This window comes from Dendrobates tinctorius, unplaced genomic scaffold (assembly GCF_039654945.1).
Source record: "Dendrobates tinctorius isolate UK_male_01 unplaced genomic scaffold, ASM3965494v1 ptg000361l, whole genome shotgun sequence".
NCBI classification, from domain to species: Eukaryota; Metazoa; Chordata; class Amphibia; order Anura; family Dendrobatidae; genus Dendrobates; species Dendrobates tinctorius.
The window spans coordinates 585,975-612,492 of record NW_027362027.1 but is presented as its reverse complement, the minus strand read 5'-3'; the positions used below and the strand labels follow the sequence as shown (position 1 = coordinate 612,492).

At 43.3% G+C, this 26,518-nt stretch overlaps 1 protein-coding gene across 1 annotated transcript in view; it reads right to left on the bottom strand.

Moving 5' to 3' along the window:
• The window catches only part of LPCAT1 (lysophosphatidylcholine acyltransferase 1), a 163,801-nt gene extending 139,154 nt beyond the window's left edge, over window positions 1-24,647 (bottom strand). Inside the window, exon 1 of the mRNA XM_073562638.1 lies at window positions 24,070-24,647. Coding sequence (XP_073418739.1) covers window positions 24,070-24,183 — 114 coding nt within the window. The 5' untranslated portion in view covers window positions 24,184-24,647. The remainder of the gene's footprint in view (window positions 1-24,069) is intronic.
• Window positions 24,648-26,518: the final 1,871 nt, after the last annotated feature.

Sequence of the window (26,518 nt, the reverse complement as noted above, 5' to 3'; positions counted from 1 at the left end):
AAAGTTTGAGTATGCTTCAATATACCACTTTAAAAACATCCATGCCATTTCCAACACTCTTCAATGTGTTCTTCTGGGACATATAAAAAAAAATGACAAAGAATAAAAGTATAAAAAAAAAAAAAAAGGTGGTCTAAAAGAGCAGAACTCCTGTATAGCTTCCTTAACCATCTCCTGAAGCTTCACAATGTAAGCATAGCGAGAGCAGGAAGTTCACAGCTACAGCTAACAATTGCATCTGGCATGGATACTTGGCACACTAACAAGAGGAAGAAGGGTGTAATAAGCGCTTTCTTCATTCCTTGTAGTTGCTAAATTAGTATGTAATGGATGCTACTTCATCAGACAGCTTTATCATACCTCTGAGCTGCTTGCAGTTCTTATGCAAAAAAAAAAATTCTGTAATGCCATCATGGATTCTTTACAAAAAAAATAGCTTTGACACATACTGTTTGGAGTCAGTAGAAGAAACTATGCATCATGCTATCACAAGCATTTCCTTCCCGGAAAGTCTGGGCATACTTTCCCTTAGGAACTTATGGGTGCAGAAGAGCTGGTGGTGCTTCATATCAGTGGTCAACATTCATTGATGCCGATGCTACAAAGTTCCACTGGCAGTAGAGAGACAACTGCGCGCAAACTGGCCTGCAGAAGAAAAAGCAAAAATGTTTGAAGCTCTGGATATCTTTAGACAAAGATCATCCTGCGTCTTCGATTGCAAGTAGAAAATGAGACCAAAGGGTCACAAAACGACATATCGAACCCAGCAGGGATAAAGTAAAGGACAAACAGCAATAGATGGTGGAGAACCCCTTAGGGCTCTTTCAGACATCAGTATCTCCGGTACGTGTGGTGACAATTTGCAGACATTGAAGTGAATGGGTCTGTGCGTCTTCACGGACCGTGTGTCCGTGGGCATATATACGCCGACGTTGTTTTTGGGGTTTTTTTTTTTTGGTTTTTTTTACAGCAGTACGGGCCTCTAAACGTCCTGCACACTGATGACATCCGTATGACACATACCGGCGCCTGTAAAGCAGCGGTACTTTTGCGCTGTTCGCTCTGATCATTTGCCTCTGCTTGTGCTGCGATCTGCGCTAGCAATGGAGAATGTTGAGAGTAGTTTTCAACTGATAACAGTGAGAGCAGGAGGCAGTTGATTAGTGTATTTATCAGCAGCCTCCTGTGTTATGAAAGAAAAAGAATGCGTGGAATCCACTTTATTTTTGATAACCAGCCAGGCAAAACTGACAGCTGCAACCCTCAGCTCTCAGATTAGCAAGGTTGGTTATCAAGAATAGAGGGGTCCCCACGCCATATTTTTTAATTATTTAAATAATTTTTAAAAAGTGTGGGGTACCCCCTACATTCTTTGACAACTAGTGTTGCTAAAGCAGACAGCTGGAGGCTGGTATTCTCAGGCTGGTATGGGGCCATTGATAATGACCCCTCCCCCAAAAAAATAGCAGCCCACAGCTGCCCAGCTTTGCCCATCTCTTCCGGCTTTCCCTGTAGCGGTGTCAAGTGGGGTTCATATTTGTGGGGTTGCTGTCACCTTTGTATTGTCCAGTGACATCAAGCCTACAGCTTAGTAATGGAGAGGCGTCTATAAGACACCTATCCATTAATAATCCTATAGTAGTATTGTAAATAAAACAATGGCCCCTTACCAGCCTGAGAAAACAACCCCCAGCTGTCTGCTTTAACAAGGCTGGGTGTCAAAAATGTAGGGGGGCCTCATGCAGTTTTGTTTTGTTTATTTAAATAATTAAAAATAAATACAGTGTGGGGACCCCTCTATTCTTGATAACCAACCTCGCTAAAGCTGACAGCTGAGGGTTGCAGCCTGCAGCTGTCGGCTTTGCTTGGCTGGTTATCTAAAGTACAGGGGAACCCACGCTATCTTTTTTCATTTAATTATAGCGCAGGTGGCTGATGGGAGTACTCCCATCAGCCGTCGCCTGCTCTCACTTCACTTATCAGTTGAATACAACTCTCAACATTCTCCCCTGCTCACGCTGATTGCAGGGGAGAATGATGTGAGCCGTCTTCAGCACCGTGTGCGTGACAGTGAGCCTTAAATAGGAGATGATGTCTCAGATCCATGCTGGGCAACAGAGGGCAGGGGACCCAGGAGAAAGGAGTAGAGACTGGTATACCGGGGACAGGTGTGTAGCACTATCCTTCAACTTTGTCTTATTATGTAACACCTTACGTGGGAAAGCAGCTTTTTGGAGGAGGCTGATGTACAGTTCTCATCACATGTTCCTACATCAACATCTATTTTGGGGGGGGAGGGGGCAGAAATGCTGGTTAGTATTAGAAAAAAACTCCACTAACTGGAGAAATTGCCCAACCTCTGTAACATACACATCAGTATAGTTAATTTTTATTTTCTTGGTAATGTATCTGTGTTTTATGATGTGATTTGAAACATTGTAAAATTTCTAATTGCATTAACGAGGCTTGATTGGTGATGAATTATCATGGTTATGCTTTTGCCTGGAATGGCCTGTTATAATACTTACTAAAGGGTTGAAACAAAAGCGCAATAGGGTCTTATCCGGGTAAAATGTACAAATACTGAAAGTATTATACTCACCTTCTCAAGGAGAAAGTAAAGCCTGCATAGTAAGTCAGCCTGCTGCACGTCCAACGGTCCACAGCGGAACCGCACCACAGTTCAATAAGGAATAAATTCTTGGACTTTAAGTGCGCTGCCAGACAGATTCAATAACCACACAAGGTTAAAAAAAGTTAACCCTTTAATCCCTACGCGTTTCGAAGCATAACGCTTCTTCTTCAGGGGTTGATACATGACTACAGAGAGCTGTCATCGCATTTATACATACAAGATTCAAATTTGGCGCCCTCAAAGACACGAGGTGCGCCGCAAAGGTCAAAGATCAAAGTAATTCAAGCGTCAAGAGTTCATAAAGGTTAAACATTCCCTAATTAAAAAATAAATCTTTATTATATTTTGCAGATAAAAGAAGAAAAAAAGAAAAGAAAAAAAGGAAAAAAAAGGGAAAAAAGATGATAAAAAATGAGGGAGAACGGGAAGAAAATGAACCCATGACGTGAGGGCAAGAAAAAGGATCAAAGTCCAGCGAACACACCACTACACCAAGGAGAGTGCACGAATTTAGAAAAGAAATTATAATCCAACAATCGGAATGAATCTCCGAAATAAATATTTGTAAGAGTGATAATTAAATGCTACATGCATATGTATGATTAAAAATACGCTAAAAGGAATTAATAAATAAAAATAAAAATGAAATTATAAAATGTGTCACCAATTATTTTATTTCAAATTCCATGAGAAATCAGTGGCGTGGGACAATGGGCAAAAAAAACCACAAGCAGAAGAAACCAAGATCGCATACCGCAGAAGGGGAAAAAAAAGGGAAAAAAAGAAGCAATACTTTAAAGGATTAAAAATATATTTTATATTGTATATATATTAAAAATGAGAAACTATATAACGAGGTCCACTTAAACATGAATTAATTAATATAGAAAAAGAAGAAGAATCTGTATGCAAGCAAAAATTAAAAACAGAAAAACGCATTATTCGGGTCTATGTTTCCCAATTTTTCTTCACATAGATACATTTTCATCTTCATCCTTTTTTTTTTTCATATGTTCATATTTTTCACAAATACGCAATAGTATAATCTTTTTCGTTGTTTTTCCAATATATACATAATATAAAAAATTTTTTCCTAACATTACGTATATATTTTTTTCCAAGCACAATTTTTTACACCCACACAATGGGTTAATCTCACCCATACATACTATAACCTTTCATTAATTTATTTTGGTTAATCGGGTTTATGCTTTTTAAATCCTGTCTTCTTTTGAATAATTCCACCAATTACACTTTTTTTGCATATTATAATAATATTTTTATCTATTCATGTATGCACATTGACGCAGTTTTTAATTTTTTACATATTGTGCTTTTCTTTTTAATGCAATGTGTCATTTTTCTGGAAACTAAGGTGTTAATTTTCTCTATACTTTCCCTTGGTTTTATGATCATTATTTTTCATTTTTTCGTTTCATACAATTTTTTTTCTGTTGGTCTGGTTCATGCTATTAGAACCTCGTATCCCAAATAGACTTCTGAAATAAAATCAATAATGCGTTTTTCTGTTTTTAATTTTTGCTTGCATACAGATTCTTCTTCTTTTTCTATATTAATTAATTCATGTTTAAGTGGACCTCGTTATATAGTTTCTCATTTTTAATATATATACACAATATAAAATATATTTTTAATCCTTTAAAGTATTGCTTCTTTTTTTCCCTTTTTTTCCCCCTTCTGCGGTATGCGATCTTGGTTTCTTCTGCTTGTGGTTTTTTTTGCCCATTGTCCCACGCCACTGATTTCTCATGGAATTTGAAATAAAATAATTGGTGACACATTTTATAATTTCATTTTTATTTTTATTTTTATTTTTATACATTAATTCCTTTTAGCGTATTTTTAATCATACATATGCATGTAGCATTTAATTATCACTCTTACAAATATTTATTTCGGAGATTCATTCCGATTGTTGGATTATAATTTATTTTCTAAATTCGTGCACTCTCCTTGGTGTAGTGGTGTGTTCGCTGGACTTTGATCCTTTTTCTTGCCCTCACGTCATGGGTTCATTTTCTTCCCGTTCTCCCTCATTTTTTATCATCTTTTTTCCCTTTTTTTCTTTTCTTTTTTTCTTCTTTTATCTGCAAAATATAATAAAGATTTATTTTTTAATTAGGGAATGTTTAACCTTTATGAACTCTTGACGCTTGAATTACTTTGATCTTTGACCTTTGCGGCGCACCTCGTGTCTTTGAGGGCGCCAAATTTGAATCTTGTATGTATAAATGCGATGACAGCTCTCTGTAGTCATGTATCAACCCCTGAAGAAGAAGTGTTATGCTTCGAAACGCGTAGGGATTAAAGGGTTAACTTTTTTAACCTTGTGTGGTTATTGAATCTGTCTGGCAGCGCACTTAAAGTCCAAGAATTTATTCCTTATTGAACTGTTATAATACTTAAAATATGAGGGGGAAGGTCTATGAAACAGGTAACCCTTTGAGGGCAGTAATGGTGGCTACATTGACTCCAAAAAAATCCCCCCCCCCCTTTTTTTGTGTGTGTGTGTGTGTGGGGGGGGGGTGAACCCTGTTCATCGCTTTCCTTTTACAAGGCGAGTGATGCTGAATGATTTACTTCACAGATGGGTTAATTCCCTCTAATTTCCTTACAGGCTCACAGGCCAAGGAGGGAGTAGCAATCTGAAGAGCGTTGACTTGCCGGATATATTGATTACATGTGACATTCTCATTTGCCTGCCTTTAATCTTTAGTAAAAGCAAACAGGAAATTCCTTCGTAGATTTCTTTTTTTTCCTGGATAAATTAGCTTGAGATAATATTTTCAGCACCAGAGTTTTGTGTCTGCAAATATTATCTGCTAGATAGTTCAACAGTTAGCATGTTTATGCCGCATAGTGGAAATATTATTCTGTAATGGGAAAATATATCCTAGGAGCGTTCCTGATACGAACGATAATGGAAACCAGTTTCCAACCAGATATTTCAGTCAGATGTCTGCAGCGTGTGCTGTGTGGTCTTCTTGTAATTCAGAACGTTGAGGGGTCTTGGATCAGGGACCAAGAAATGGAAGTACAAATAATCCACAAAAATTAAATAGCAGCTGCAGGTTTCTTGGCATATTGGTTACCAGTCTCCAGGGATTTATCTATCACTGGGTTCTACTTCAACCGCCCTGCTGATCCTGGATTCTTGGTGATCTTTCGAGCCACTGGTGCCTGCATCGACGCCTGGTTCTGTAAGTTCACCCCAACCTGGGCCTTAGAGGATCCACCTCACGTGAAGAGCCTTGGCAGACAGGACTGGTCATCTGCTACTTCATCAGTAGCCGATCCCTTTAAAAATTGCCATGGCAACCAAATGCTGTAAACGACACTTTGTGAACTGGCGCATTCTATGGAGTCTGGTATTTTTTCTTTAGATGCAAAAGCAGCAGAACACAGAGGCCAAGGATTATTACACATGCTGGTGAAGAACATGCGATTACTATGAATGGAATCTGAAAAGAAGACTTGACTGGATCACATCATAATAGATTTTGTCCTAGGGTAGAGTCTTTCCTAAGTTAGGAAAATAAAAAGCCACAAGAGGTAGGAAAAGGAAAATAAGGCAGAAGAGAAATATACACTGGAAATAAGGTCCATTTTCTCCTTACAGTTTTAGAATACTACTACCACCATGTTCTATGGACCTGTCCGAACCTTCAGTGGAAGTAAAAAAAATCTAGGAGTTGACCCTACTCCCATAAGAAGGGATCCCCCACTGCGGCAGTATGCCCCCTGCTCAGGTTTTTTTTAGATCTTGTAATAAAGGTCGATGGACGGCAAGTTACTTCCCATGGAGACCTTGTTGACACTTATGCAAAACAGATACATAAAAGTGATATACATCGATAGCTTAGGCAAACTCAACATTGGAAATGCTTTGCATAATCTAACAGTGTAACACATGCCGGCGGTGTGAGGTTACGCTCAGGCTTCTGTAATACAGCTGCTGTGACTCCTCCACATCACAGACTATGATGTGACATGTCACTTATGCACATGCAACCATGTCATTTGCTTTATACATTAGTGCAGGTGAATGTTGCCAATGTTACAGCAGCCACAGGTATGGTTTATACAGCATGGCCAGTAATCTAACATCCACCCAGTGATCATATGGCCAGAAACACCCAGAATGTAAGAGATGACCACATGACCTTCAAAAACATGAGGCGTACTAAGACAAGAGATAGGTTTCATGATCTGTGATACAACTCACATTTTGGATCTTGTGTTGGCTGTCTGCCAAGTTTCTTTTTTTTATAAGAAAAGACAAAAATTGCAGAATCAGGAAGGGATTTGACAATACACTGAAGGGTCTCTTGGTGTGACCTCTTGGTGGGATATTCAGCCTGGTCTATAAAGTAGGAGGAGATGATAGACTGTAGCCATCTTTACATTCCATAATTTTAAAGAAATATCAGTCTGTCAGGTTTCACTACTAAGGTCATGATGGCACAGTGCCTGAAACTACTGTACCTTTCTAGACATGTTCATATGGAAATCAGCAGTTTGATAGGCAATGAGAAAAGGACATTATTTCACGGCCCCTCACTGCTCTGTGCCAACCATCTGAATGGTACTAAACAGTTACTGCTGCACTCCGTCAGCATCTCAGCTACGTTCACAACCACTGAAATTTTACAAAATGACATCCCCCCAGTACAATAACACACCAAGTGAGATATCAATCGTCAATTACTATGTCGTACTACAGTCCAGACACCAATTACAGCCATGAATTTCAGTTCAGCACGGCCCAGATGACTGGAAGAGAGGCCTGCGGTAGTGATGCAAGACCATTTTCTCCTGTCCAGTCAAACTGTGGATACCTTTTCAAACATGCGCTTGTGCGTATTTGTGCACAATACACCATCAATTCAAAAGAGTGAACTCTGATGACAGGTTTCCATTCAACTGGAGGCTGGTACATTCCCAAAGAAATACCAGTAACGTCATCTGACATCCACTAGATATACTGGTGCCCAAAAGAAAACAAAACACCATCTTCTAACTCACCAAAAGGGACTTCCTACCCCCTCTTTACTTGGGCACAAGCAATCAGCATCCAATCACTGTAATGATAATAAAAAGAAGCAGGGTAGTGGTTAAGAGTTCACCATCACTGAATGGTAGAGTTGGAAGGGACCTCCAGGGTCATCGTGTCCAACCCCCTGCTCAATGCAGGATCAGTAAACCATCTCTGTCCAGCCTCTGCTTGAAAACTTCCATTGAAGGAAAACTCACTACCTCTTGTGACAGCCTGTTCCAGTCATTGATCACCCTCACTGTCAAAAAAGATTTTTCTAATATCTAATCCGTATCTTCTCCCTTTCAGTTTAATTCCATTACTTCTCGTGTTTCCATGTGCAAATGAGAATAAGGATGGTAAGTCTACACTGTGACATCTCTTCCGATATTTGTAGACAACTATTAAGTCTCTTCCTAGCCTTCTTTTCTGCAAGCTAAATATTCCCAGATCCTAATCGCTCCTCGTAAGACATACTTTGTAGTGCGCTCACCATCCTGGTAGCTCTTCTCTAAACTTGCTCCAGTTTTTTCAGTGTTTTTTTTTTTTTTTTTTTTTTTAAATGTGACCTCTAGGGAGGAAAAGTACAGAACCAACTTATGGCAATAAAGTCACTCTTGCGAAACAGAACTGTCAGCAACCAAAGTTTGTCCAGTCTGTCACTACATAAGCGAGTCCATTGGATATTTTACAACGCAAACAGTAAGAAGATCCATCAGGTTCAAACTTCATAGGTTGACATGAGAATGTATGCTTTACACTAGTCGTTGCTCATTAAATGATTGCGTATTCGCACTAGCAACGCAGGCTACTCTTTATTTTTTTTTTTTTACTTATTCCACACCATCATATTCCGCCGCGCTTTATATACACATTACAATTAGGATTCATCGAATAGCTTCCGATACCTCCCTATCCGAATACCTACAGCACTTACCGAACAGCTGCAGAGGGAACCTGGATACCTGGAGCGCTCCTGATGATCAGCTGCATGTGACGAGGCTACGAACAGCTGATTATCAGGAGCGTTCCAGGTATCCGGGTTCCCTCTGCAGCTATTCGGGAAGCGCTATAGCTATTCGGATAAGCTCTTATCCAAAGCTATTTGATCAGCCCTAATTATCATCACTGTCCCCATTGGGGCTCACCATCTAAAATTCCCTATCAACATGTCTTTGGAGTGCGAGAGGAAACCGGAATACCCGGAGGAAACCCACGCAAACACGGGGAGAACATACAAACTCCTTGCAGATATTGTCCTTGGTGGGACATGAACCCAGATCTGCAAAGCGACAGTGCTAGCCCCTGAGCCACCCTGTTGCCCTCCTAAAAGTTTTAAGCTTTATAGTCTGTGGTATGTTTTGTGTCAATTGGTTGAGCGGTTTACAAATCAGAATTTAAAATAAAATCTATACAGAACCCCAGACGCTCCATACTATGCAATGTCAATCAGCAGCTGTGCAAAAACTTATTAATACTGACTTTGGTGTTATAATTTGTATAGAACTGTTAAAAAAAAAATACTCTAAAAATGTCAGAATTTGATAACCGCAGCAAATATAGAGCAGAAGTAAAGGTTAGATGGTTTCCGCATACATACTACGTGCGGGAGATTGGGGCTTCCTCGGTTTCTAGTCCATGTGGTATGTATGCAATGCTTAGCATGATCTCACCATAACACCAGGCTATATAATTACTGCACATAGAAATAACTTGTGAGCCTGACATCACAAAACACATAGAAAGCCAAAAATGTATTCAGTCACAACCATGAAGGAATCAGCTGATGGACGCAAAGATAGAAAACCCCAAAGATCCCTCAGTTGATAGGTTCTGGAAATTGAGAGTACATCATTGGGTCAAAATCTGTTTTTTCCCCCCCCATTTTTAGCCAGAGTTAAAAGCTATAGAATCTCTCAAACCTACAGCTAAACTTTCTATAGTGCGAAGATTATGTTATTTCGCTACTGCAGACATTGTAGAACATCAAACATCCGTGAGTGACAATAAATGAGAATTGTGAACACACAACCTTACTTTGACGCAGCCATGTACTTGGCTCATGAGTGCGGGAGGCAGTTACATACAAGCTACGGTAGACGTAAAACTGCAATAAAAACATAATATATAAAAAGCTAAATTGGTTTCCTAAAAGATGTCATCTTTTAATTTTTTCCATGGACCAGTTTTTATGATGCGTGAAAACAGAGAGGACCATCACAATCATTAGATATTTAGAGCAACGTAAACGTATTGTAAAGGATCACATTGAGGGCGCCTGGAAAGAAGGACCCCATTGTCTCCTTAATTCCCTCGTGTCAACAACCGGAAAGTCTCAGGAACAGGTCAGCATTAAGTGGTTCGAACAAAAACATTTATATGGCTGCACACAAAACATTGAGTATAACTGGAGACTGGATATGAAGTTCCAAAACACCCAAGGTAAAATTCTGACCAAATACTGAACGTGTGAACATGGCCTAAAGGAGGTCATAGAATCATAGAATCGTAGAGTTGGAAGGGACCTCCTGGGCCATCTGGTCCAACCCCCTGCTCAAAGCAGGATTCGCTAAATCATCCCAGTCAGGTGTCTGTCCAGCCTCTGTTTGAAGACTTCCATTGAAGGAGAACTCACCACTTCTCGTGGCAGCCTGTTCCACTCATTGATCACTCTGTCAAAAAGTTTTTTTCTAATATCTAATCTGTGTCTCCTCCCATTCAGTTTCATCCCATTGCTTCTAGTCTTTCCTTGTGCAAATGAGAATAAAGTTGATCCTTCTACAATGTGACAGCCCTTGAGATATTTGTAGACAGCTATTAAGTCTCCTCTCAGTCTTCTCCTTTGCAAACTAAACATTCCCAAATCCTGCAACATTTCCTCATAAGACAGGGTTTGCAGACCGGTCACCATTCTGGTCGCTCTTTTCTGAACTTGCTCCAGTTTGATGTCTTTTTTAAAATGTGGCGCCCAAAACTGGACACAATATTACAGATGAGGTCTGACCAAAGAGGAGTAGAGGGAAATAATGACTTCACGTGATCTAGACTGTATGCTTCTGTTAATACATCCTAGAATTGCATTTGCCTTTTTTGCTGCTGCATCACACTGTTGACTCATATTCAGTCTGTGATCTATTAGTATACCCAAGTCTTTTTCACATGTGCTGTCACTTAGCCCTATTCCTCCCATTCTGTATATGCTTTTTTCATTTTTATTGCCCAGATGTAGTACTTTGCATTTCTCCCTGTTAAAAACCATTCTGTTAGTTGCTGCCCACTGCTCCAGTTTATTTATATCTTTTTGAATCCTCTCTCTCTCTTCTCTAGTATTAGCTATCCCTCCTAGCTTTGTGTCATCAGCAAATTTAATCAGTTTACCCTCAATTCCTTCATCTAAATCGTTGATAAAGATGTTGAACAATACAGGGCCCAGGACAGAGCCCTGTGGTACCCCACTTGAGACATTCTTCCAACTGGATGTGCAGCCATTTATGACCACTCTTTGGGTCCAATCACTAAGCCAGTTATGAATCCACCTAACAGTTGCCTTGTCCATTCCATATTTAGTCATTTTTTCAATAAGGATTGTATGAGAGACTTTGTCAAATGCTTTGCTGAAGTCAAGATATACTATATCTACAGCATTTCCTTGATCCACCCAATCAGTGATTCATCCGAGTACAGTCTTATTACCACGGGCTCAGACAATGGAGATATTACGGTCTCCATCTTCTCCGAACCTGTGTTGCTATTCTTTCATGTGAAACGGATTACACCAAGATGACACTCGGACTCTGACAGTTTGAGTAGTTTCTCATTAGCATAATCAAGCAGATTCTCTTGCATGAAGGAATCGACCACCTGTGACCCCGGCCTTAGAGAACGGCTAGATCTGCAGCAGATAAGCCAGCTTTTAACCTAAACTGGAGCAACAGTAAAGTAAGAAACACATCACTGGAGTCAGAGTCTCCGGCCCTAAATCATGCTGCTCTCGGCTGGATAAGCAAAAACTACGGAGAGATCCTCATTAAGGCTATGTCCACATGCAGCGTTTTTGCTGCATTTTTCTCTGCAGCCCAAACCAGTTCTTTTGGCAGGAAAAACGATGCATTTTTGCTGTGTTTTTGATGCTTTTTTAGGGGGGTGTTTATTTCAAGTGTGCTAGGTGTACAGTACATGTTTAGTAAATTTATTTTTTTACCAAAAACACAGCAAAAAATGCCATTGCGTATTTTACAGCTTTTTTTTTTTCCCCATTTTCTCATTGCTTACTATGGGTGAAAATAGCTGAAAGAATTTACATGAAATTTGCATCTGAAATAACATAGCTTTTGCTGGTACTGTTAAAAGCAGCTTCTAATTTGCATAAAAAAACACAACTGCAACATGTGAACATAGCCCAACTTTGTAACAAAAGCGATCCACTCTAAAATTATTTTCAGATATAGCCATTAAAAAAAAAAAATATCTATTTATATAATTGCCTTGTAATGTTTTCATGTCCTGTTCTGTCCAGATGTCACCATATCCCAGAATTCCAAGCGGAGGTAGTTCACCGACCGCCATATTGGGACACCCAAGTGATGGGTGTCTCAGTATGGAAACTGCTGCTGGTACCAACCTATTGCGAGGTACCACCAGCGGAACACCGTCGCACCACACACGCTCTATACGCCGTACGCACCACACACACTCACGCAGCCTCTTGTGCGGTACCACCAGCGGAACACCGTCACACCACACACACTCATGCAGCCTCTGGCGCGGTACCACCAGCGGAACACCGTCGCACCACACACACTCACTCATGCAGCCTCTGGCGCGGTACCACCAGCGGAACACCGTCGCACCACACACGCTCTATACACCGTACGCACCACACACACACACTCACGCAGCCTCTTGTGCGGTACCACCAGGGAACACCGTCGCACCACACACACTCATGCAGCCTCTGGCACGGTACCACCAGCGGAACACCGTCGCACCACACACGCTCTATACGCCGTATGCACCACACACACTCACGCAGCCTCTTGTGCGGTACCACCAGTGGAACACCGTCGCACCACTCACACACTCATGCAGCCTCTGGCGCGGTACCACCAGGGAACACCGTCGCACCACACACACACACACTCATGCAGCCTCTGGCGCGGTACCACCAGGGAACACCGTCGCACCACACACACACTCATGCAGCCTCTGGTGTGGTACCACCAGGGAACACCGTCGCACTGCGCCAGCGCGAATTCCGCGCAGTGAATCATTCGGCTGATCCCCGCAGCAGACGCGAAACATGTCTACAGGCAAAGGAAGCTGATCAAATTAAAGAGGTTTTCAAACGAACGAAAGTTTATTTTAAAAATTGTCTGAGTCTGACCATGTACGGAGCATACCACATGGGCAGGGGAGGAAGCAAAAGACAATACTGACATTACAGCAGGGGATCACAGAGGATTCATTTTGTGTGAGGTAAAATATTTCACTGACTGTTTTTAAACAATATTTTACCTCACAAAATGTATCCTCTGCGATCTCCTGCTGTAATGTCAAAGCAGTGGACCCTTGTCCGATGGTTACATGGACCTGTTTTTATTTGGGTTGGGTAGTTTAAGTGTTAATGCTGTCTCTAAGTTTCTTTTTTCAGGTTCTGAGGAATTGTTTTATTAATTGGCTGGTTATTAACCAATAAGAAATCGAGTTGTGTGAATTGACCCGGTAACGGGCTTTGATTGGTCTGCCTTTTCGGCGGGAGTAAAGGACTATATATACTGGAACCTGAGGTGATTTCATCACTTTTCAACTTTGAAGTTAAGAAGATGCCCGCCCGCCCTCCCCAATTTTATGTATTTCTCTCTTTTTCCGTCATGAAAACTTTATTAGAGTTGGGTACGATTGCTCTTTTCAATGAGCGAATTTTGGTTATCGGATTAATAAAGGAATTATTTATTAAAGAATTATTTATTTGGTGGATTTTGGTTTTTCCCATGGATTTCAGTAACCCTTAAGAAAGTTTACATGGCCACTTTTCTCCACATATGTCTGGATGTCTCAATTATTTATTATAGAGTATTTAAGTTTGTTGGGTCCTATGTTGCCATGTCATCAATGTCTGTCTATCATCCACACTTGGGTCCTTCAGACGGAACCTGAAAACCCACCTCTTCAGGATAGCCTACAGCCTGCAATGATCCCCACTGCCCCCTCACCACTACTGGAGCTACCACCCCACCATCACTGGAACTGCTGCAACCCCCCAACCTACTGTCTCCTTCCCCACCATCCTGTAGCATGCAAGCCCAGAAGGGCAGGGTCCTCTCTCCCCTCTATATCAGTCTGTGATTGTTAGTTTGTTTACTGTAAAGGCCCCATCACACATAGCGATCTCGCTAGCGAGATCGCTGCCGAGTCACAATTTTTGTGACACAACAGTGATCTCACCAGCGAGATCGCTGTGTGCGACAGGGATCAGCAACCGGCCCCCCTGCCAGGTATCGCTGCAGGAAAGGCCAGGACTTTTTTTGGTCGCTGGTCTCCCGCAGCGATGCGTCCCTTGGATACCCGATGTGTACGTTAGTTACCAGCTTCCTGCATCAGCGCGCTGGTTACTAACGTGCACAGCGACGCCGCGCGCTGGGCGTCGCTGTGCTGATTGCTGGTGAAGCTGTCTGTGTGACAGCTCAGCAGCGATCACATAGCGATTCACCAGCAATCCTGACACATTGATATCGTTGTCAGGATCGCTGGTGAGTCGCTATGTGTGACTCCAGCTTAAGTGATATCTGTAACTCGTATGTAACCCCTTCTCATGTACAGCACCATGGAATCAATGGCGCTATATAAATAAATAATAATAATGTCTTTTGCTTCCTCCCCTGCCCAGGAGCTGTGGTATGTTCTGTACACAGCCAGACACAGGGTGAGAGAGACACAGACACGGGGGGAGACAGCTCAAATGGGAAAGCACATGAGGGGAGAACAGCACAGGAAGGAGAGACAGCTGACAAGGGGGATATCACATGGGGTAGACAGGCCAAAGAGAGCACAGACGGGAGAAGTCAGCACATGGGGAAAGAGAGTGGATAGGTGGATGAGCACATGGGGGGGGGGGGGGGGGGGGGGGGAGGAGGAGATTCTCAATGCTGCAAAGCCTGACCCATCGTGACATTACAGCCCTCCCAATGCGATAGCATCGGGCCTCCATATAGTATGTATCTGGTAAAAAAGCAAGAATCCGTTATGTGCTTTGCATTTTGTATAAATTCATATGTTTTTACATGTAATTGTATCCAAAGAAGTCTATGTGAAAACAAGGGGGAAAAAAAGCATATAAAACTACACAAGTATCCAAATATGGTACAGACTACTTTTTACCATTTGACTCACTGTTGAAATTTGTCTGCAGTCTTTTTACCTAAATAAATCGATGGAAAAAAAAGAAAAAAAAAAAAAAAAGCTATTTCTAGTAACAATATGTGTGAAACAAACATTACACATCCCCTACATAGATCTGTACATGGATCAGTCACAACATTAAAACCACCGACAAGCAAAGTAAATAACTGTGATTATCTCCTTACAATGGCAGCCAGTGAGCAGTCCTTGAAGTTGACAGGTTGGAAGCAGGAATAATGGGTTAGCGCAAGGGTCCGAGTTACTGACAAGGGCCAAATTGCAATGGCTATGGACAAAAGGGTCATGGCCACCCAAGGGTCACTGATGCATGAGGATAGCAAAGGTCAGCGCTGATCCCACAGAAGAGGATAATAAAGCTAGTAATATATAATAGTAATAAGAGGTGTCAGAATACACTGTTCATCATGGCGTGCTGCGCACCAGATGGTCAAGAACAGACCACTAAGTGTGCCCACCGACCCCTGATCACCATCAAAATGTACGAAGATGGCCTAAATAAAAGAGACGGCTTGGTCATAGGAATTACATTTTTTCCACATCATGTGGATTGCCAAGTATGAGAAGGGGTAGTGGAGGCAGTGTGATGCTCTGGTGGAAAACTTGGGTCCTGGTGATCCTGGAGATGTCACTCTGACCACAAATACACCCCTTCATGGCATCAGTAATCCCTAATGGCAGTGGCCGTTCTCTATGGGTATATGCAGCCAGACAGGAAGGATTTGAGGAACGTATGGAGTTTAGTCTTTGTACACAAAATTCCCCTAGATTCTTAATTAAATCCTTGACATGGGCAGCAAAGGCAAGACAGATCCATGAAGTCCCCAGATCAAGGCCATCAAGGATCTTCAGATACTGGTCCAGTGCTGGATACCACAGATGCCTTCACTAGGTCTTCTGAAGTCCATACACAGACTAATAACGAACCCACCGATATGGATGGATTTTGGCACTGGATGACTGATGGTCAGTAGAGATATGGATTGTGCATTTCCAGTTTTGCACTACAAATTGCATTGTTCACCTGGAGCGAAGCCGGCATTCGACGTGTGGCTTTCTGAGAGAACACAGGAGCTGAGCTAGTGCGCATGTGCATAGGAATGGCAGCTAAGATGGCTGTCGGCAGAACGATTGGCCGACAGCCATCTAATGTCTATGGCCAGCTAAAGTCTGCATTTTCATGAGGAGTGTTTGGTAAGTTTTTGATGTTGCAGATTTTTTGCATCTAAGCGCTCGCTCACACTGTCTCATTCTCACATGCGAGAGAATCCGGCCAATAATGCTAATGACACTCGGCTCAAACTCTGTCAATCATGAGAAAATCGCAGCACAAGTGCAGAAAAGATGGAGAACTTAATTTCTCCACTGTCTCTGTGAGCGTACATGGGACTGCACTTGGATGACATCAGAGTGCATTCTGATGTTTCACACACAAATCTATAGGTGTGCATGATCCGAGTACTAACATGAGGGGGGGGGGGGGGGAAGAAAAAAAAAAAAAAAAAAAAAAAAAAAAAAAAAAAACAGATCTGCACTGCCCCATAATATAACATTCGGCAGAGTGCTATCTGATAAGACATCGGATAGCAGTGGTTGTGTTATAAGCTTGAGTGAGTGAACCCTAAGGGTATGTGCACACGTTGCAGAAAATTTCTGCACAAAAACCTGAATCCCTTCCCAGAAACCGCACCTATTTTTCCCGCGGCGTTTTTTGCGCGGTTTTGATGCGATGTTTACCGCAGCGGTTTCTAAAAGCATGGGAGAAGCCTAAACCGTGGAAAAAAACGCAAAATTAATGTGCATGCTGCGGTTTTTACCGCGATGCGGTTTTTTCGCGGTAAAAAACGCATCAATGTGCACAGAAAGTGCAAAATGCATAGGAATGAATGGGAAGCTTATTTTTAGCGGTTTTATGGTAAAAACCGCTAAAAAAAACGCTGTGTGTGAACACAGCCTAATAGGTATAGTAGGTTTCTCGGTTATTTTCATTGCATTTAAGCATTATTTTATATATGTTTTTGATATCTCAACTTTATTTGTACATTCAAATAGCGGAAACACTAACAGCGTGTGCACTTTTTAACTGGGGATTTTAGACATCTAATGCAGTTTATAGAGAAAATACGCACAAAACTCAGCGTATCCGTAAAAAAAAAAAAATAAATAAAACAGGTGGGCAGTTACTTTCTATGAATCCCATCAACTTTGTTGAAAGTGTAAGATGCTGTTTTATGGGGGGGGGGGGGGGGGGGGTTTGCGCAGGAAAAATACGTAGAGTCAAAAACTCATCGTAGGAACTTACCCTAAGGCTGTGTGCACACGCTGCGGATTCTGCTGCGGTTCCGCAGCGGTTTTGGCCGCTGCAGGTCCGCAGCAGTTTTTGCTGCGGTGTACAGTACCATTATTCCCTATGGGAATAAAAAACTGCAGTGCAGACGGTGCAAATTTTCCGAGCGGTTTTTCTGCAGTTTTGAAACCGCAGAAAGAATTGACATGTCAATTCTTTCTGCGGATTCCGCTGCAGTTTGCCATCTCCTCCATTGAGATGAAAAACCGCAGGGCAATCCGCAGGTAAATCCGCGGTTCTTTTGACCTGCAGATTTACTTGCGGATTTTACAAAATCCGCGCAGCCAAATCCGCACCCCAATCTGCAGTGTGTGCACGAACCCTATGTTTTCCTTGTGCGGAAAGAGTGAAACCATCAGCACAAATGGTTTAACCATTATAGCTAATCAGTTCGTGACAGCAGGAATTAATCAGTGGTTCGGCCATGATCTCTGACGGACAAGATCGACACCCAAAACCAAACCTTTTAACTTACAACTGGATACTTTGCCACTTAAAAAAAAAAAAAAAACATTTACATTTAGTTAAGGACATTATTTGCAAACAAGATGACCTGAATCTTAATCCATCTTTAGGGCTCTAGAACACAACCGGATTTGGTTTGAACATATCAACATTACAGTGTATACAGCCGGCTACATGCAGATATTCCACAACATGCTATACAAGTAATATAAGCTACATGTACCACCGACTACGAGCCGCCACTTCTACATCCCATTTCCCTCTCAGTTATAATAATAAATTTTATTTTTATAGCGCCGACATATTCCGCAGCACTTTACATTTCAGAGGGGATTTGTACAGACAATAGACATTACAGCATAACAATAATCACATACAGTAGATTATAACAAATGCCAAGAGGAGTGAGGGCCCTGCTCGCAAGCTTACAGTCTATGAGGAAAGAGGGAGACACGAAAGGTGGGTGGTAACAGTTACCCTGATTGTATGGACCAGTCATAATGTTAAGTGTGTAACAGTACAGACACAGAGGGCTAATGGAGGCATAAAGCATGTGGGAACATGATGCGGGGAACCTGGTTATGGTAAAACTTTTGGCTCTGCCACACAGGGATAGATTAGGTTAATGTGTTGGGGTGGTAGGCCAGTCTGAATAAATGCGTTTTCAGGACACGCTTAAAATTGTGGGTATTGGGGACTAATCGTATTGACCTGGGAAGTGCATTCCAAAGAATTGGCGCGGCACGTGTAAAGTCTTGGAGACGGGAGTGGGAGGTTCTGACTATTGAGGATGCTAATCTCAGGTCATCAGCAGAACGGAGGGCGCGGGTAGGGTGGTATACTGAAACAAGGGAGGAGATGTAGGGTGGTGCTGAGCCATGGAGGGCTTTGTGAGTGAGGGTAATAAGTTTATACTGAATTCTGGAGTGGATGGGTAGCCAGTGTAATGACTGGCACAAGGTAGAGGCATCGGTGTAACGATTGGTGAGGAATATGATCCTGGCTGCAGCATTCAAGGCAGATTGGAGGGGGGAGAGTTTGGTAAGAGGGAGACCGATTAGAAGAGAGTTACAACAGTCGAGACGAGAATGAATAAGAGAAACAGTAAGAGTTTTTGCAGAGTCAAAGGTAAGAAAAGGTCGAATTCTAGAAATGTTTTTGAGGTGCAGATGACAAGAGCGAGCCAGTGATCGAATGTGGGGGGCAAAGGAAAGCTCGGAATCAAGTATGACCCCAAGACAGCGGGCCTGTTGCTGGGGAGTAATAGTGGAACCACACACAGAAATGGCAATGTCGGGTATAGGTACATTAGTAGAGGGAGGAAACACCAGGAGTTCAGTCTTTGACAGGTTCAGTTTCAGATATAGTGAGGACATGATATTAGACACAGCGTTTAGACAATCGCCGGTGTTTTCTAGAAAGGCTGGCGTGATGTCAGGAGAAGAAGCGTATAATTGGGTGTCATCAGCATAGAGATGGTACTGGAAATCAAATCTACTGATTGTTTGACCAATAGGGGCAGTGTACAAGGAGAAGAGGAGGGGACCTAGAACCGATCCTTGGGGGACCCCAACAGTAAGGGGAAGATGAGAGGAGGAGGAACTGGCAAAAGATACAGTAAAGGAGCGGTCGGAGAGATAGGAGAGAACGGTATCCTTGAGGCCAATGGAACGGAGCATAATGAGGAGGAGCTGATGATCCACAGTGTCGAATGCTGCAGAGAGATCCAAGAGAATTAGCATGGAGTAGTGACCATTTGATTTAGCTGTTAGCAGATCATTAGAGACTTTAGTGAGGGCAGTTTCAGTGGAGTGTAAAGAGCGGAAACCGGATTTGAGAGGGTCGAGAAGAGAGTTTTCTGAGAGATAGCGGATAAGACGGGAGTGGACCAGGCGTTCCAGGAGTTTAGAGATGAAGGGAAGATTAGAGACAGGTCTATAGTTAGCGGCACAGTTTTGGTTGAGGGATGGTTTTTTAAGTAGTGGATGTATGATGGCATGCTTAAATGAGAAGGGAAAAATACCAGAAGAGAGAGAGAGGTTAAATATTTTAGTTAGGTGAGGGGTGACAGCAGGGGAAAGGGACTGAAGGAGCTGTGACGGAAATGGGTCACTGGTGCAAGTAGTTGGGCGAGAAGATGCAAGGAGCCTGCTTACTTTTTCTTCTGTGACTGGTTCAAAAGGCTCCTTGCATCTTCTCGCCCAACTACTTGCACCAGTGACCCATTTCCGTCACAGCTCCTTCAGTCCCTTTCCCCTGCTGTCACCCCTCACCTAACTAAAATATTTAACCTCTCTCTCTCTTCTGGTATTTTTCCCTTCTCATTTAAGCATGCCATCATACAGCCATTACTTAAAAAACCATCCCTCGACCAAAACTGTGCCGCTAACTATAGACCTGTCTCTAATCTTCCCTTCATCTCTAAACTCCTGGAACGCCTGGTCCACTCCCGTCTTATCCGCTATCTCTCAGAAAACTCTCTTCTCGACCCTCTCCAATCTGGTTTCCGCTCTTTACACTCCACTGAAACTGCCCTCACTAAAGTCTCTAATCTTTGCTCTTCTCATTTTTACTTACACTTTCAATGGAAAAGAGTAATGTATCAAACCCACCATCGGAACATTCATTTTGAACGTTAAGAATATCAGAAAATTAGACCATATCGATCATATGCCCAATAGGTTTGCATATGAGCAAAAAACGGATAGCTCATCATTAGTATTCTCCATCCAATTTTTGGTCCATCCATTTTTACTATTACTGCTGCATCCACTTTCCTCACGTGCAAAAAATAAAGAATTTCAAAGCTTCTAATATCCAACAAATTGGACATATAGCCGCTGGATGACACACGGATTGTCTCCAAGCAACTCTCTAAAGGACCCCTTCACGTGAATGGACGATTTTCATCTGTAAGTGGGATCAAAATTGGACATGTAGCCATTTATTCTGCATTGTAATTTTTTTTTTTCTGTTACTGAACAAAGACTAAAATCCTCCCCCCCCACCCCAAAAAACAAAAAAAAAAAAAAAAAAAAGGGCCAACAATTAGACTAAAGACAATGGATACTCACCTCCCACAGCGGTGCGTTTTGGCGATGTCAAGACTGTTGTTCCTAGAAAGTGACACGCCATTATTGTATCACAAGCCTGCTGCAGCCGATGGGCGGCCGAACTTTCACTGCAGCCTTTACTATCTAGTCCAAGTGGATGGCTGCCCTGGTGGAATATTGAGCAGCTGCAGCCAAACAGCATCCGCTCATTCGCTACAACATGTTACATCATTCTCCGGGAATAGCGGCATCGTTGGAGCGGCACTGCTGTGCGAAGTCAGGACATATTGGGTTTAATTGGTGTTCTGAATTGATTACGCCGAGGTCGGCCAGTAGTAGTAGTTGTCCTCTTTGAATAGTTGTCCCATTTGTTAACAAAAAAAAAACCACAATATATGAGTAACACTTACCCTCCTCAGGTCCAGCACCTGTTCTTCCCAGCTGCCCTGGTCTCTATCGGCAGCGCTGCAGCCAATCAGCGAGCTTAGTGGCTCTACTCTACCCATAGAGATGGAGAGTCACTGAGCTTATAGCAGAATGTTTTTTAAAAAGGGACATCTCATTTAAAAGAGTCATCTCCAACTTTGCTTTTTTTTTTTTTTTTTTTTGCTATTGGGCTAAAAACCTACCTACCTGCCTGTTGTGCCCGGCGCCGATCTCTGCTGGCTCAGATTGCTCATGGATCGCTCCTGTTACTTACAGTGAACCTGACACAACCCACAACACTATTAACATACAGCTATGGGTTTAATCTGCAGGTTATTATTATACATTTATATAGCGCCATTCATTCCATGGCGCTTTACAGGGAAAAGGGGAAATATAGACAAGTACAATAAACACGTGCAAGGCAAGGGACACACAAGTACAGAAGGAGAGAGGTTAATAGCTTTCCAAAGCTGCACTGAAAACCCAGCTACCTGGAGGAAACTGACTTTATTCCTCTCGGCAGCATCCGGCTTTCAGTCATAGAGGCGCAGCTTCAGTCACAGCGAGCGGCCGCTGTAACCACGCCCCGGCGCTGACTGACAGCCGGCTCTGTACTGATGTGCCGCTGAGCTGACAGTCAGAGGGGGCTTGGTTATAGCCGCCATTCACTATGTACAGAACAGCAACTGAAGTCACGAAAGTGACTGAAAGCCGAAGGCTGCCAGGAGAAATGAAGTTAACGTCCTCCCAATAGCAGTGCAGCAGCCGGGCAGCTTTCATTCTCATTTAACCCCCTCATCCGCAGGTTAATAACGTTTTAGAATGGGACAGGTTCCCTTTAATGTCACCTCAGGTGGAAAGAGCAGCTCTTCCTCTTCTGGACAGTGGCATGCTGGCTCTATGGAGTTAGGTAGCAGGGAGCTGGTTGTCAGCAGTGAAGCCCCATCGACAGAGCAGAAGAGAAGGGGCAGGATTGTTGGCGTGACGGCACCGGAGCCGCAGAGTATGCTGGCAGGAGCGGTCCATGTCCGCTCTGAGCCGGCAGAGGACGGTGCTGGGCAGTACGGGCAGGCAGTTAGAACTACCTCCATGTAAATTCTGAGTCCTGGAGCAGAAAAACAAGCAGAGCCCAGATAACCCCTTTAAGGACAAGTCTTACTTCAGGCCTAATCCAGTTTATTCCCCAATCTAGCCATGTATATGTGGGCAAGCGTTCAACTGCTCCACAAATAATTAACGCCTCAGCCATGTCCTAGCTGAATAGATCCCATGCTACAAAAGCAATGGGGCGACTTGACGTACGCTGAAAATGTTAAGAAATTGAAAATAAAAATGTAGGGGAAAAAAACAAGTTTAAAGGGTACGCCTGGTGTCTGATGTGAAAGGCATTCCTCATTCATGCATAAATAACATGTACACAAATGTCCTTGGGGAAATCTCAGAGCACACAATGTAAGTGGAGAGTGAATACTAAAGCAGACGGGCATTGATTGCACTAATGGCATCAACCCTTCCGCCTAGAGATTAGCAGATTCCTGCATCGCTCAAGGGTTAAAGAAACAGATTTAACATTTTATGCATTTCGAGGCTTTGATATCATGTGATACCTGCATCAACAAACAGGAAGTTATATAGGCCAAGACACAAGAAGTCAACGTGACAGAAGACATTGTAAGCAAGTCAATCCAGCGGCAGACGTATTCCCAATGCCGGGATTATCGATAAAGGCCCAGTGTGCACGTGCCAACGCCGGAGGTGTAATTACAACAGTGCCATCAATCACACCCACATTCTGAGGGCACTAAATGGGCCCATTCATTACATGAAACAGGGCACTTATTTATCACTAGGGGAGGAGGGGGAGATGCACTAGAAGCATGGCACGCCAATTAGAGAGCATGCCGCTCGCTGCCCACCAGCTGGGCCACCCACCGGCCTGCCGGAATTAGGAGAAAATTACTGTACATGCCCACAGGTCATATGGACGGCTACATATAAAGCCGAGCACTGAGCGTTACAAATCTGCTGCCTATTATTAAACAAACAAGTATGGGAAGTCAATGCCAATCTATAGCCCGACAGCGAGAAATCACAGACATCTTATTATAGGCCCCGAGTGGCTGGTGGTGTCGCAATCCAATACCGGATTGCCCTGAAGTTACTGTCATAGAAGTGAATGGTGCCCATTGACAGGCACGTAACCCCAAGGAGGTGCAACATGTCATTCTGCAACCCGGGCCTTCCACCAGTTACATAGGATTAGTCTGTGCATGAATAATAGCATATGTGACCATTATGTAAGATCACAGCATTATGGGAGATCCTACAGATCCTGTTAGCAGCAGGTGACAGCCGACCTCAGGTGAATGGCGACTTATCGCCTATAGGCTCCTGCTGCTAAAAAAAATATGAACGATACCATGGATTATGGAATACAAGAAAAAGGAATATAGGAGAAAAGCTCAAGTTCTGCAAGGGAGAGCCTGAGATTTCAACAATTGGCTGCTGAGGAGCCACATGAGGATGTTCTTCCTCCCCATCGATGTAGATGGCACACACATGCGAAACCCATGGGCCACCTGTCAGCGAGGTGTCATCAGGCGCCAGACAGGAGGACCTCAGCTCCATGTTGCTCTGGTCCAGACACACACACACATGGAGGACCTACTTTGGCTTTCTGCAGGGGGGTGAAGCGCAGGTCATGCACAAAGGGGTTCTTGACCGGCCTGGTGAGCTCCTGTTGGCCCCCTCCTGGACCCGAGCGCTTTCTGGTCAGCCTCATGGTGGTCTTCTGCCTCAGCAAACACTACGACTGGCAATGAAAAGCCCAGCTAATCCAACTAGTTCAGGCAAAGGATGGAGTTGCCAGAAGTTGACCACAAAAGGATGATGAAGCTGCTGCTGCTGATGATGATGATGATGATGGTGTTGGAGGAAAATCTCAGCTCCTTCTGGAGGGAAACCAGATCCCCCTTTTCCTGTTCCTCCTCCAGAGGGGACTGCAATCCGTGCTGGAGATGTAGGAGGGGAGACCGAGCAGAGGGAGATCAGGGATGAGGATGTGCCCAGAAACACACAAAGCGAAAGCTGCGGGGGAGGAGGAGGATCGGCCGCGGATCTGCGGGGAGCACAGGACACGTCTCCAGAGGCGGGAGGAGGAGCAGGAGATCACTCGGTGCCGGGGCTTAAAGGGTTTAGCAGGAGGAAGCAGCCGCCAGATGATGCGCGGACAGCCCCCTCCCCTTGTCTCTCTCTGGTAGGAAGGGGGAGGAGGACATGGCGGGGAGGAGGCTGAGCCTCCCTCATGAGCTCCTGTGGAGGTGCCGGCCATCTGACCCGAGTGCTTCACTACACCTAATGGCGGGGCAGGATGAGGACTGGGCCAACACTCCCTCATTAACCCCTCCCCAGCCGTCAGACCAGGAGATGTTAGACCCGGCTCCATCTCCTTGGCAACTAAGCGGACGCTATGTGCGACTGGTGGAGGTTGGATGTGGTCGGCCGTCGCACACGACTCCCAGGGAAGCCTGTGGGGTTACTGTCTCCTGTGTGACCTGCCTGCTTTGCCACGATCTCCTCGTGCTTGCAGTAGATCTCACGACCCCATCAGTAGCACCAGGAACTAATGACGACCCTGCTGCCATTGATGTCAAGTTGATTTTTTTTTTCTGGACAGATTATCAAAACTCATGGCTAGCTATGATAAATAATATGTTCAGTGATCTGTGTCTACAGCCCATAATTGTGATATGAAGACTTTACAGTGAAGGCAGTCACCATGACCTGTAATATTATGATAATTACAGACACAATAATAATAATGTATACGCTTCTCTGGCTTTAAAAAATCGCGGACGTATCAAATTATTTTTTACAGATGAGAATAAAGTTTCCAATAATAAAGTTCCCTATAACAAAGTGCTCTATAAAAAATGCCCTGTAATAAAGTGCCCTATAATCTATCATAAAGGGCCCTGTAACAATGTACCCTATAATCAGGTACGGACTGAGGCTTAAATTCAGCCCTGGCATTTGAAATCACACAGGCCCATGTTGTCCCCGTCCCCATGAACCAGATGGGATATATTACTATTATTACCCTGGATGGAGATTTACTACATGACCAATATTTTTAATCATTCCCGTGCCCTGCTGGGAGTAAGTGATGGAGTCAGTGACTTTGTGCTCCGTCACAACTCTTAGGCCGGGGTCACACTAACCTGCGCAAAATACGGTCCGTAGTTTACAGGCGTAATACGGATGAATGACCCCTAAACAGTGCTCCGTATGTCATCCGTAAGCAAGGTGAGGTCGCGTATTTTGCGCATGTCAGCATCCGTATGTAATCCGTGTGGCATCCGTATGGCGAGATTTTCTCGCAGCCTTGCAAAATGGACATTTAACGGTTTTGAGGCCTGCTAACAATTTAAATCATTAGCCTGCACCCTATTTCTACACTCAGAAACAGGTGGCTCCCTCCATACTGTCCATTTGTGAGCTTTCTTTCACGAGGTGTGTTGGTGTTCTTTGTGCAACATGGCAGAGGGTCTGAGTTTCACCACAACTGAGCAGGTTCTCTTTACCTGGCTTTTGTCACGCCGCTTTGGCCCAGTGATAGTGGATCTGCGGAGGAGGAGACGCATGTGGGTCCATCCACTTTTGAGGCAACGACTCACAAGAGGTCATTTTCACCGCCTCTATTCTTCTCTGCGGGAGCATCCGGATAAATTTTACCAGTACTGTCGCATGAGCATTTCCACATTTGATCAACTCTTGGAGTGCACCCTGGGATCACCTTTCAGGACACTAGGATGCGCAAAGCCATATCTGCAGAGGAGCGACTTCTACTCACAATACGGTATGTACTCCACAACCACATTCTCTATGTTCATAATGTGATGGATAAAGTATGTTTTTTTGCCTTCTTGGACTAAGTTTAATACCCTCATCTTACTCCAAATATGTTTCACCTGACACAGCAGAATGTTAGATCTAATATGTCCTGCATATCACTTAGTCATTGTGCCACCAAATATGTGTGTGTTATTCTATCTCAATTCCTACCAATTGTAACTGATGTTTTTGGACTTTATGCATTCTAAATTTATCAATTTCTG